Source organism: Mytilus edulis, chromosome 6 (genome assembly GCF_963676685.1).
Source record: "Mytilus edulis chromosome 6, xbMytEdul2.2, whole genome shotgun sequence".
Taxonomy (NCBI): Eukaryota; Metazoa; Mollusca; class Bivalvia; order Mytilida; family Mytilidae; genus Mytilus; species Mytilus edulis.
This window is the reverse complement of record NC_092349.1, coordinates 28,982,321-28,996,579: the sequence shown is the minus strand read 5'-3', so window position 1 is coordinate 28,996,579 and position 14,259 is coordinate 28,982,321. Positions and strand designations below refer to the sequence as shown.

The following is a 14,259-nucleotide window of genomic DNA, read 5'->3' as shown; positions in this document are numbered from 1 at the left end:
TGGAGTTTAAGTAACATAGGAAAATATTTTTTTATACCATTATTTGTTAAAAATCCACACATACGGATTTAAAAAGATAAGCATTATTCATACTATGACTCTTCAACTATTTCGGTTCTTATACATCCTTGGCTTTGAAATGTTCGGTCTTTAGTGTTCCTTATCAAGGTAAATCCAGAAATGCGCTTCGGACGCATGAAATTTAAAACATGTTGATTTCATTTAATCTTCATAATTTTCTAGGCTGTAACGAATGTGGTAAAAATAAGGCACTCACAGATACATTTAAACAAATTAAGACAGATCAGAGTTTTTGGTATCACTTCCCGTCGCAGATATTTCATACATATTCAAAATGAAAACATTCATCTAATATGCTAATCTTGGGATCGACGTACCGAGTGCAATTACGAAAGGAACATTCCCAGGGTTATGCAATAGCATTGTGTATAAGTAAATGCTTAAGCAATGTGTATATAGTGTAATGCTTTGAATTTACGTGTGTCAAATTAATGATATAAAAATGTACAAAAGGCAACCTTATGAGAATGTATCTAGTTCGATGCTTTAAAAGTAAAGAGATGTGATATGACTACCAATGAGACAAATACCCGCCACTGGTCAAATTAAGTCGACGTAAGCAACTACTCATGATAAACAACGATACTGTTTTCAACAATTGAAGACAAAAAACATAATGTGTAAGCTATAAAAGACTTCGGCATGAAAAATCAACGGGCATATATTTATAACAAACTATTTACGAAAAGCAAATACCATGTTGTGAAGTGACATACATCAACTAAAGTGAATGATCGCCAGTAAACCACAGGCTTCTCAATTCTTGTATAATCATGTACTAGGTGAAAGCATAGAGCTGACCGTGCGAGATTCTCGCGCATAATCACTGATATCGTTAAACATCCGTTGCAGGAGACTTTAGTTAATTTAAAAAACAAAAATCTTTAAAATGCTATCGAAATGTTAGTCTTAACTCATTTCACCTCTCATTCCATTAAATATTAAACTGCAGTTACAAGTGTCACATAACTTTCCTGACCTCTTTTCTTTAACCGTAATTCTACTTATATGTTATTCATTCATAATCGTAAATATTGAGACTTGAAAATAAAAATGTTAGATCTACTTCAAATTTACATTCTCTTATTTTGAATAATGCACATAAGCACATAAACGAAAACAAATATCACTATCCCTTCAAAATTGGAATTTGATAAAGAAGAAATGACATGTTACATTTTTATCTGTCATGTGTACTTTCAATTTCAATTTGGTTCTATATTTAGATTTAGTATTCTAAGATAAATGTTAGAGTGATTATGATCTCTTTTTAGTTTCTGATAATTTTTGGGGGGCCTAATCTGTTTTTTGTTTGTTTATTTTCCGTCTCTCTTATTCCGACTTGATAAATATTGCACCAGTGTTTTTTGTTCAAAACTACTGCTTTTTAAAACGATATTGTTGGATCAATTCAGGTTTCATGTTATTCTATTGATATCAATAGAAAAAAGAATTGTTACCTGTGTTTATAATTTTGTTGTGCATGAGGCGTTAAAACTTTTTACTTTCTGTTGATATAAAAAAAATCGAAATGCCTTCTCCTACGCGTCTAAGCAGTATCATTTGAACTTACCATTATGTACTATTTTTCTCACAGTTGACCAATATTAATCCTAATCAAGCGTTGATGCATCTGTTTCTTTAATATTCAAATCTGAATTGTAAGTGTTACACTTTATTCAAACATGCAAAGGGGGGAGGGGTGGGCTCGATGGAGCAGAGGTTATTAATTGTACCGTGGCATAGTTGACTAGCTTTGACAGACAGTTTTAAAAGCGTATAAAAACCAAAATGCATAAGAAAGGAATATACTTTAGCATGGTCGACAAAATAGGATGCTGAATTTTGCAAATCTTTATAAAAAAAAATACAATATATGTTTGACGGTATCATGGGTATATGAGTCAGATAGTGCATATTTAAAGGTTTTTCTTGCCGTAGAACACCTCTTTGGGTGTCAGGATTGCCCAAAGAAAACCCTCCCTACGGTCGGTCCTGATACCCTGGGTGTTGTCTACGACAAGAAAAACATAAAAATATTCATTATCTATAACGTATACATATAATTTAGTTATCCTTTAAAGCTTTATCTAACACATTGTCAGTGAAAAAGTTTTGTATTTATATAACCAAATGATGAGGTTTAATCTACGTATCTGTTGGTACTTTGACATTGTCTTTGTATCATTAGTTTGGATATGACAATCTCTGACAGACATCTCATGTATATCCGATTTCGTGGTTCTTCTATTCAACGTTCTTACTAAATAAACTCATCATAGATACCAGGACTAAATTTAGTATATACGTCAGACGAGCGTTTCGTCTACAAAAGACTCATCAGTGACGCTCGAATCTAAAAAAGTTAAAAATGCCAAATAAAGTACGAAGTTGAAGAGCGTGGAGGACCAAAATTCCTAAACGTTTTTCCAGCTAAGATAATCTATGCCTGATGTAGAAAAGCCTTAGTTTTAAAAAAAATAAAAAATTTGTAAACAGTAAATTTATAAATATTACCATATCAATGACAATTCATGACAGCACACAAAAGTGCTGATTACTGGGCTTGTGATATTCTCGGGGAAATAAATCTTCACCAGCAGTGGCATCGACCCAGTGGTTGTAAATACACTCATCATAGATACCAGGACTAAATCTAGTATATACGCCAGACGCGCGTTTCGTCTACAAAAGACTCATCAGAGACGCTCGAATCCAAAAAAATAAAAAATGCCAAATAAAGTACGAAGTTGAAAAGCATTGAGAACCAAAATTCCTAAAAGTTTTGCCAAAAACAGCTGAGGTAATATATGCCTGAGGTAGAAAAGCCTTAGTTTTTCAAAAATTGATTGTAAACAGTAAATTTATAAATATTACCATATCAATTACAATTCATGTGAGCACAAAAGGTGCTGATTACTGGGCTTGTGATACCCTCGGGGAAATAAATCTCCACCAGCAGTGGCATCGACCCAGTGGTTGTAATATCTACAGTGTAATTAACATTGCAACAAACTAATTCAAATTGAACTTGTTATGTATAGCCAGAGTTGTAAAATATGTCCACACATGTATACCATGGAAATATTAAACAAATGATAGTGTAGTGATTTCATTTCAGAATAATAAGACTGCAATCGATGTTTTTGAGTCACGAGATTGGAATTTTGAAAAAGATAACAAAAAGAAAAGAGATATACAAGAACTATTTAAGGTAAATTCATTTTAAAACATTTAATTATAATCATACATAATTGTTATAGTACTACAACCATTTTTTGAAAAACTGCATAATTGATAAAATATTTGGTAATCTAATATTATTCTGAAAGCAAATGCAAAGTATCACTTATCATTGTTGAGTAATATATTGAATTTGTTTTTATGGCACACGACCAAAAAAAAAAGGCAAGCCAGACCTTTTTTTTGTAAATCAGCCAATTTTTTCTCGATCTGTTGTGGATGTCATTGAGAGTTTTGCACCCAATCCTTTTAAAATGGCTTTCAAACTGTTATTTGGACGTCAATGCAAATGTTAATCTTCAAACGCACATAAATTGCAAATAAATCGATATCTATAGTTCGGAACTACTGTTTTTTTACAATCAATTCCAGAGTTACAAATATGAAAATTGTTAGCGTAGTCATTCTAATCATACTGATGTTTTGGATGAGTTGTTTATATCTCTAACGCTTTTAAATAATTTTTGCCGATGACTATAAAAAATCGAAAAAATTGACCTTAATCGTTAATTTTTCGCTTTGTCTGACCTCGAACTAGATTAGACGAATAATTAGAAATTGTTAGTTTCTTAAAGTATCATTTATCCGTTAATCAGTGCCAATAATTTGTTACTCGTTTTATCATTATTTCTCATATGAATACAAGTATTTGAGGTCAGGTAACTAAACTCAGGCCGATGAGCAGATGTACGTCCGTCATATTTACAGTGACCGTTGATTGTTATGTCTTTAATTATACAATTTATATTTATGTCATAACTAGAATCGCATAACTATACGCTCCTATCAAATTGATGATATTATTCCTTTTCTTTGTTCTAGTTTCATGCCTTGGGTAAGTAGACTCTAATGCAAATAAATAATACACAAATTAGAATCAGACAAAAACCATATCAATACGGGTTATAATAAGGAATATAAAACATCATCTTGTTTTAAATTTTACTTTATCTTAATACTCTGTTTACATTTGATAGCCTGATGTGTAAGTGTTTAAAGTACTTACTCATCTACTACCATAGTACACCACATTCATATAATAATAAAATAACAAAATTACACAACTCTAAAGAAAACTCAAAACGGAAAGTTCATCATCAAATGACGTAATCAAAATCTATAACACATTAAACTAACGGAAAACATTTGTCATATTTCTGAGTTTGTACAATCATTTCCTTGTGTAGAACAAAGAATGTGTTAACGCGAATTTATAGATCTTACATTGTTTGGATAAAGTCCATACGAAGTGTATCAATGATTAAAAAACACTTTACGGTAAAAAAAATTTAACTAGTAGAAAACAAAATGTTAGGGTTTTTAATGTAAATATATTTGATCATCATGATCAAATATTAAAATGCCTTGCCACGTTCGGTCTGGGTTGAATCTTTGTTGTTGTTGCCGGTTTTTCTGTTATGTAAAGGTCTGATGTGTAAAGCTCTTTCCAACTTATGTTTATAGTTTGTTCAAATGTGTTATAACACCACTTTTCAGGTTAGTATAAGGTTGGGCGCCCAAAACCATGTTTAAACCCATCACATTTTGTATGTTCCTGTCTAATGTCAGGAACTTTAAGCTCTATTATAATAAGAATAGATGCTTAATGTCCTTGGAAATATCAATCCATCAAAACACACATACATTTACAGTCATTAAACGCAATCAAACTGACAACGCTATGGCAAAATACATCAAACGACAAATAATAATATACACCTCATCCTGCTTTACGCATGTAAATGTAATCACAAAGCCAGTGATAAGTATCAGTAGGTGGCGGGAATGTGATATGCCAATATGAACTAATCCGTGTTGATTTGTGACACAGATAATCAGTGACAGCCAACCAACTAGTAATGGCGTCCGTAAAACTTTCAGAGGGGTGACTTCACTTGGGAAATGTTGATATACATAAATTAAAATTCACTATGTAGAACATACCTCTTTTGTCGTTAAGTTTTATTCTCATCTGACCATCTTTCTCATTACTTGTGGAAATCACGGTATGAGGAACATTTACTTGTACTTGTGGTAGTGTTATGAGTTAGAAACGTCCAACAAAGTCAGCCCTCTGAATAATAAAGCCAGAGGACATCATATATATACTGGAACATAACGTTTAAGAAAATGCTAGCTTCTTTTTGTTCATTTTTTGGTCTGCGTCGTATGGATAAAAAAGAAGTCGTCAGGAATAGGTGAACAGTTGTTATATATCGGAATATCGAGTGTCTATCAAAGTACATATCCTTTAAATATAGAACATTTGTTGTAAACAGAATAACTTGATGATGTGCATTCCATACAATCTTTTGCTTGAAGCAGAGCGTTATTTTACAAAGTACGATTTACTCCTCTTTAAAACCGCTAAATATTGCAACTCTGGTCAGTCCTTTTCTTCGATTAAACCTTTCGAAATTTGGATCCTCAATGCTCTACAAGCTCATTGTTGACTCGAGCGCCACTGTTGGGTTTAATGTTGACGAAACGCGCGTCTGGCGTACACCATTTTAATCCTGGTGTCTATGATAAGTGCATTAGAACCAATTCTTTTATTCAGTCTTTAAAGTTTACAATGGGAAATAATAGTGAAAATGGGTAGAAATGTCAACATCAAATGTGTATATTAATGTGTATACTAAAGCAAAAGAAAAGAGTATTAAAATTGAGAATGGAAACGGGGAATGTGTCAAAGAGACAACAACACGACTATAGAACAGAAAACAGCGGAAGGTCACCAATAAATAGGTCTTCAATGCAACGAGAAACTCCGACAACAGGAGGCGTCCTTCAGCTGGCCCCTAAACAAATATATATACCAGTTCAGTGATAATGGACGTCATACTGAACTCCAAATTGTACGCAAGAAACTAAAATTAAAAATCATAGCAAAGGCATAAGGCTCCTGACTCAGGACAGTCGCAAAAAATGCTGCGGGGTTAAACATGTTTTTTAGATCTCCCCCTATACCTCTAGCCAATATAGAAAGGTAAACGCATAACAATACGCACAGTAAAATTCAGTTCAAGAGAAGTCCGAGTCCGATGTCAGAAGAGGTGACAAACGAAAATAAAGAAAATGACAAATATACATAAATAACAACAGACTACTAGCAGTTCCTGACATGCCAGCTCCAAACCTCAATTAAACTGATTGAACGATTATGTCTTCATCATATGAATATCAGGCACAATCCCTTCCGTTAGAATTCATACTCTGTACATTGCAGATAAATTAATTCTGTAGTATCTACAATTGATTCACAACGCCCACTACAGTAGGTAGCCGTATTAGGCACAACGTTTTGAAACTTCTGGTCCTCATGGCTTTTCAACTGAGTACTTGTTTTGGCTTTCGAACTGTTTTCATTTGAGCGTCACTGGTTAGTCTTGTGTGGACAAAACGCGCGTCTGGCGTATAAAATTTAAAAACTGGTCCTATTTGTAATCTTGTATTCGTGTGTTTCTCTGTCCTATATGCTCTCCCATTTTTTTGTATTGTAGTGCTGGCATGTAATGTTGTCATTTCACTGTTATATTTTACATTGCCATAAAAGCGGGAGATTTTGCATTCCACAAAACAAGGCTCAATCCACCATTTTTTTCTCTTAAAATGTCCTGCACCAAGTGTTGTAGTAACAAAGTTGTGACTAATTACAGAATAAATACGAATACATAAAACAATCTAAACCAGCTCATTAATTTCGTTAAATTAAGAGAGAAAAAAAATGGTTGATCATAAATTTAATTGCAAATACGCATTCATAGCACTAGGATGGAAAACATGTTTTTTTGTTGCACGCTTGGCAGAAAAGACAAAGTTTCATCTACTCTTTTTCAAATATCAAGGGAATATACAACAATCCTTTATTTGTCCTCTTAGTAAGTATCGATGGAGTAAATGTTGAGTAAGTTTCCTAGTCAATTGTTTCTATGTTATTACTTTTGCTGAACCTGAATTAGTCTGAAACTAATATCGTTATGTCTTGTTGAAAGTCTAAGTTATTTCTTATAAATGTCTACTGTAAATTCAGCACTGTTTAACATGTTGCCTTGTAGAGAAAATAGTAATGTTTGCAATGTTGCATTGTACAAAATACAGAACTGTTCAGTAGCGCATCAGACAATTTAGTATGTGTTTTGCTTGTACAGAAAAAATACATCAACCTAATATTTTGAACAGTACTGACTCTACTACAATTGACTAGATATAGAAGGATGTGGTGTGAGTGCCAATGAGATAACTTTCCATTCTTATAACAATTTATTAAAATAAATCATTATAGGTCAATGTACGGCCTTCAACACGGAGCCTTGGCTCACACCGAACAACAAGCTATAAAGGACCCCAACATTACTAGTGTAAAACCATTCAAACGGGAAAACCTATGGTCTAATATATATATAAAAAATATTCTGGAAATAAACTATAAGACTGTAAAAGAATGAATTGTTTTTTGGTAAGACTTGTCGAGTAGTGGGTTGGGAAAACATCATAAAACATATAGCTCTCAAAGTTCATATTTATTTTCAAAAATGTTCTGTTCCTAGAAGGAATACTGTGATGATTTTACAAACAAAGTAAAATTGCTGGGTCTTATACTTGCTCCACGAAACTTCTTTTTTGTTAAACAGCATCATTTTTATAAGCAACCAAAAACGGGTTCAGAAAATATTATAAAAGTACCTACTCTAGTGATGGCGTGGATTAGATGTGGATACTTACAAAGTCGAACGATCTCATAGAGTATAAACAATCCAAGACTCTTTCCTCTTGCAAAAGTATAAAGGTATTTGAATTTTTACCCTTTCCAAAATCGTTCCGTATTTCAAACTAAAAGATAAATTGTAAGTATTGGTCCTTCTCTGTTTCATTGCCTACATAAAGTATTCTGTCTTAGTGAATAAACTCATCATAGATACCAGGACTAAATTTTGTATATACGCCAGACGCGCGTTTCGTCTCGAAGGATAACTCGTACTTTGTAAAAAACACTCTGATTAAGTCGAAAAATTCTCTAAAATTGACATTAACAATATGCTTGATTTCCCAATTCATATAAGGCTGAATTCCTACCAAGGCTTCTAAATAAGAATGAATATAAACTGAAATTATCCTTAAATGTCGCATTCCGGTATACAGATGATTTTCTCTCACTAAATAATTCGAAGACTATGTTAAGCCCAGTATTCCCATTGGAATTTAAGTGAAGGATACAACAGATACAGTAAAGTCTGCTCATATCTTTACTAATAAATGAAGGACGATTGAGAACAAAACTTTACGACAAAAGAGAGGATTCAGCTTTCCATCGTTAACTTTATATTTCTATGTAACAACAATCTGTCAGTACCTGATATGAAGTTATATTTCCTAATTGATACGATATTTAAGAGCTTGCTTTTCCTGTCATGATTTAACTAGATAGAGGATTTCTTATCATAAAAAAAGCTTTCAATCCAATAGTTACAAGTGGTGAAGCTGAACACGTCTTTTCTCAAATTTACGGATGCCATCACGAGCAAGTTGACCGTTATGGAATATATGTTTATAATTTGACGACGGAAAGGTTCCAATGATCGAGACCAAAATCCCGTCCAATGTTGCCCGACATGTGACAATCCGGATTAAACTCATCTGCGGATGTGTACTTACATGAGCGGATGTCACGTGTAGAGCAGGATCTTTTTACCTTTCCGGGGCACCTAAGAAAACCTCTGTTTCTGATAGGGTTTGTGTTGCAAATTCTTTATTTATTTTGGTATATTTCGCCCCTCTTTTAATGTGTTATGATTGCACTAGATATATTTTCGATCCCACTTTTGCGTTCTGACTATTTACTAGAAAATACTCATCAATAGACTCTGAGGGGCATACAATGACGATTGCTATATTTGGATCAAACACCTTTGACTTTTCTCCACACTCTACGTTTTTGTTTGATTAAACATTCTGTGTCTATTGAAGTTCATGCGTTATTTACTATAACTTGCGTGTTCGAGTTTCTGTTTTTCAATAATTTCATATTTTTTTTCTGAAATAGTAGGACGGCCAAAATGAAGTTTGTATTGCTGCTTACCATCAACAGACATCTTAACGAGCTGTTTTACAGCTTTTAAAAGTAAAACGAAGCTTGCACTTGCTTAAAAAAAAGAACTCACATTTTTCTTAAACACATGTAAACGTGTTATTCCTTAATATTTCCTATATACAATTACCTTAGTCGTCCAAGTAACAGACTCAGGTTGCCTGTTTTCAAAATGAACCATCCATCCAGGGATAATAGAAGTGTAAAAATGTAGCCCACTTTATACCTTGGATATACAAATATTTTCAAAAATATATCCACATCATGTGAGAAGCATCTAACAGTTCTATAATTGAAATTCAACATAGCAAGTAATTAATAAGATAACCACACAAAAGATTTGCATTTACTACAACACATTTGATAGACTAAAACTTTTTTAAATCATTTTTGTAGGTATGTTTAAATTGATGAAATAGATATTCTTAGGCAATAAACCAGAATAAATTTACTGTCTAAGGTTAATACTATATTTATTGTCAAAATTTTCATTTTCACCGACTTCAATTTTGTCTTATCGATGACGTCAATGCCTTTCAATTGAACAACACATTTTCGCTTATTTTTCAAGTTTCCAGATATCTCTTGATGTGCTTTAGACGTTTTGTTATATGTTATTGACTTCCTAATTTACCATGTAGTCCATTTAAAATATATGATAATTCTGTTTAGAAAATTATCATATTTCAATATTTCTGTGTGTTTACTTAAAAGCATGTCCTTTTTTATAATAGGATTGTTAAGCACTCACATTTAGTTTCCTTTGTCAGTTGGTATTTCACATACTTGAGTTTCAGATAAAGATAATACCAATCAACTATTCTTTAATATATTGTTATCGATTATGATTTGTTTACATTCAACTGTATTATTATAAATGATTTAAGGTCTACCAGTAGAAATCAGAACACTCGATAAAGATTCAGCAAAAGTGTTCACTCATTTACTGGAGGAAGAAAGTTACCCTCATTTCGAATCACGAGTAATTTTAGCGGGCGAACAAGGGACTGGCAAAACAACTATTGCCCGATATCTGGTGGGCAAGGGACCAACGAAAGTGAGAAAATCAACCGATGGAATTGGTCTATATACAGGTTTGTCGTATATAGACAGAGACACAGATGAATGGTTGGATGGCAAACAAGGTACATGATTATGTTGATTGAATTTATTTCTGCTTAATCAAAACATTTTCTTTAAAGGATTGGTTTATATGTTATGAAATAAGTTATTTAATGACACAGACAGAGCGGTAAAAAAAATGTTGGTAATGTTGTACCTTGTCTAATAAAGAGTAATGATGTACGTGTTTTATAATTGAAAAAAATGTCACAATATATGTATTTGAGACAAACTACAATCCTCTGGTTTGTTAAGTCAAAATATGTAAGATTAGATATGTTATAATAGTGAAAGCTGTTTTCTTTCAATTCATTGTAATACACCACTCAAGTAAGATAAACCATACTCATTCTCTCTGTATGCCACTTCATGAGATCGTGTGTTCATAAGTATATTGCACATTGTTGTCGGTTTTTTTTTCTCAGCAAAGAATCTAATATTATCTTTTTTAGACTTATGTGTTTGAATGTCTCTTTGGTATTTTTCGCCTTAAGTTTCTGAAAATATTGCAAGGTATCACCAAGTTTTATGGTTACAATTATACAAGTGATTTGAATGTTCACTATGCATTGCTTGTTCACAATTTCTAGATATCTGAAAATAAAATAATTCCGAAATACTGTTGATGACACATACTAGACATTTCCTATTCACCATGAACTATTCAGCATCCAAATAACTGTAAACACCTAAAGACTTTTATTTCAGCAAAGAAAACATGAAAATCATTGACACAGCAATCAAATTACAATTATTATTTTTGTTAACAAATTGTCAAACACTAAATCGCACATAGCATTATAATTTGGTGAATACATGTAGTGGTGGATACAACCATTCATTAAGAGACAAAACTATTCAGGTAGAAATACAGATCACCATTGCTTTTTAATTACTTTTCATCTTTGTCTTGTATTGAAATTAATTTCCATTTAAGAATAACCTGTTAATGTGGTTAGGTGCATGTAAAACTAGAGTTCAAGGCCGCTGAATTATTCATTGAAGTAGTTTTTCATAATGATAGTATTTGTATTCATTGCAGTAACTTCATGTCTTATCAAATTAACGGAAGTTAGTTATCCTCGCACATAATTGTTTTTTGAGTCGCTATAAGTTTTCATGTATGAGAGTATAAGCTTTTTTTTATTTTTTTGTATTCATAACCGTTTATAAAGTATGGATTATTCTAGTTGATTAAGGGAACGGTCGATATTTATTAGGGGGTTGGGCCTGGTGCAAAACGCAGTACGACACACATTTTTCTTAACTTAATTTTTGATAGGACTTCTACTATTTTAGTTTTCAGCACTGATAGGACAGCAATATTTTTTATGGCATATGTATGAATGGAGAAAATAGGCTATACAAATTTAATTACAACAAAATAAACAAGATTACAAACAAGTAATAATAATGGAAATACAATTTCAAGTCTAGACATTAATATTATGTTTATAGAACAATCATGTAATGATTTTTAAAAAGTTATAAAATTAATTTGTTATTAAAGTATTAAAATTAGTACTTTTTTATGTCTTTACAATAAACATAAAGTAATCTTACTGGTGTTTATCACAACAAAAAGAGTACAATATTCCAAAAAGTTAAAAAAAAAAAAAAAGTTATGACAGCATCTTCCACCATCATTCAAAAAAAAAAGAAGCATGCCAGTCATTTTTTCATGAGCAAAATCAACACACGAAAAAATGCCGCGAATTTATTTGACTCTTAAAAATGGTGTCGGGCACAAAATAACCCATGGCCATTTTCAAAAGTTTGGCAGGTATAAAATTATACATGTACAAAAAAACCAAATGCAAATCATTAAAAAAACGGTAGGAATACATAAAATATACATCTTTGAAATTAAATCTTATTTGCTTTCTTCAGTTAGAATTCCGGACATATTCAAAGACTACTATATGTGATCTATTTTAATCTGATAAAAATGAAGCAAAAATCTGTTTGATATACTTATTTAGTAGATATTTCATATAGGACAGAAACTTTTCGGGGTATATTCACAGGGTAGGACATAGATTTTTCTTAAGGGAGAAATATCAATTGCACCAGTCCCAACCCCCCAATTAATATTGACCGGTCCCTAATGCCACAGGGTTGCCTACAATATATTACTTCCAATTCATTTGAGCTTTGGTGCACTTTGGCAATCATACCGCATCTCCTTGTTTTCAATCGGAGATGACTTTTACCAAAAACGGGTCGATACCACCGCTAGACTTTTGATTCACACTCTAATTCGTATATTTATAATATTTGATTCTGTTATTTGTGTTTCTAAAGGAAATTAACATCTTATATACCAAGGTTATGTTTACCCGAAACAATAAATGGCCTTCAAATGAATATTAAAGGCTTGACTGCTGCTGAATATATTTGCTTGTCATACTGTGTCGTTTCGAGTGCATTTGATCAATCGTATGGGGGAAAATGAGTTATCAGGAGTATTAGTAGCCAAGCAATTGATATTCTAGTTATGAGTTTTGATATTATCATTGCGGTAATTTAAAACCAGTTTAAATGTCTAAATCTTTAGATGCTAAAATGATATAAGAATGCTAAGTTTTTTTTAACTCAATGTCGTCTATGGTCTTAAAAAAAATTGAAAAACCTCTCAGAAACATGTTTGTAGAGAGAATTGGCTAAGACCACTTCTTTGACAATTCGATATAGAAAAACTAATACTGTTATAAATATAAGAAATACCTTCATCAGAGGTTAATAATATGCTTTTCAATCAGATGTCAGTATTAATGTTGTAAACTGTGTTAATCTACAGCCTGTTTCATTCTATGCCAAACTCCAACCTTGCATCCCTAAAATTACATTGTAACGCATAATGTCTTATATAGTCTGATATAGGATTACGAACATTTTTTCTTGATGTTATTTATGTCATAACTGATATAAAGGTCCGAAGGACTTTTGTGATAAGTTTGCGAGTAAAAGCCCCGGTTTCCAAATCAATAACATATAGAAAAAATGTGTTTAATCCTTATAATTCTTGAACCAAATATTCGCGATTTTTAATTAACATTTTCTGTGTGTAATGACTACTATAATTACCATTATACCTGATAGCCATAACTAAGGAGTTGGCCACCATATTGACTTTCTAAAATTCATAAATATTCGATAAATGAAACAAAATCTGAAGTATATAGCACCTACCTCAAAAAAAATAATGAGGTATTATCAGAAATTGAAGCGTACAAGTAACGAAATAACCGTTCGCTTGATTTTTTTCATTCGGATAACGTCGTGTTTTGCCATGACATTAACTCGTTAAATCATTCATGAATTATCACGGAATTTTATTTGAGTTTAAATTTTATACATTTTTCCAAGCTTTTATGCATTATTTCTTTCCTTGTTATGTATGAATAGAAACATCTTTTATGTATTTGTTTTTTTAAATCTCAACTTGCTGAAAAAAAAATTCTCTGTCCTGAGTTTTTGTTTATATTGAATTTCCTGTCACGTAATTTTGTATATTATCTTACAATATCCTGTACCGAGACAGGAATGTGGCGTTTGTTTTGGATGGTGTTCCCCTCTTGAAGCCGATGTGTTTCCGTCGGTTTTGATTTGTGACCAAGATTTGTTTTCGCTTAATCGATTTATGACTATTGAACAGCTGTATGCTACTGTTGCCTTTATTTAATGAACATGTTATCTTAAGCACATTTTGGTTGGTGAAAAAA

At 32.1% G+C, this 14,259-nt stretch overlaps 1 protein-coding gene across 1 annotated transcript in view; it reads left to right on the top strand.

The window, feature by feature from the left end:
• The window catches only part of LOC139527472 (uncharacterized), a gene marked incomplete in the record, with an annotated part of 613,988 nt that overhangs the window by 1,555 nt on the left and 598,174 nt on the right, over positions 1–14,259 (top strand). Inside the window, 3 exon segments of the mRNA XM_071322951.1 lie at positions 3,203–3,295; positions 4,147–4,159; positions 10,300–10,528. Of these exon segments, the coding sequence (XP_071179052.1) occupies positions 3,203–3,295; positions 4,147–4,159; positions 10,300–10,528 (335 nt within the window).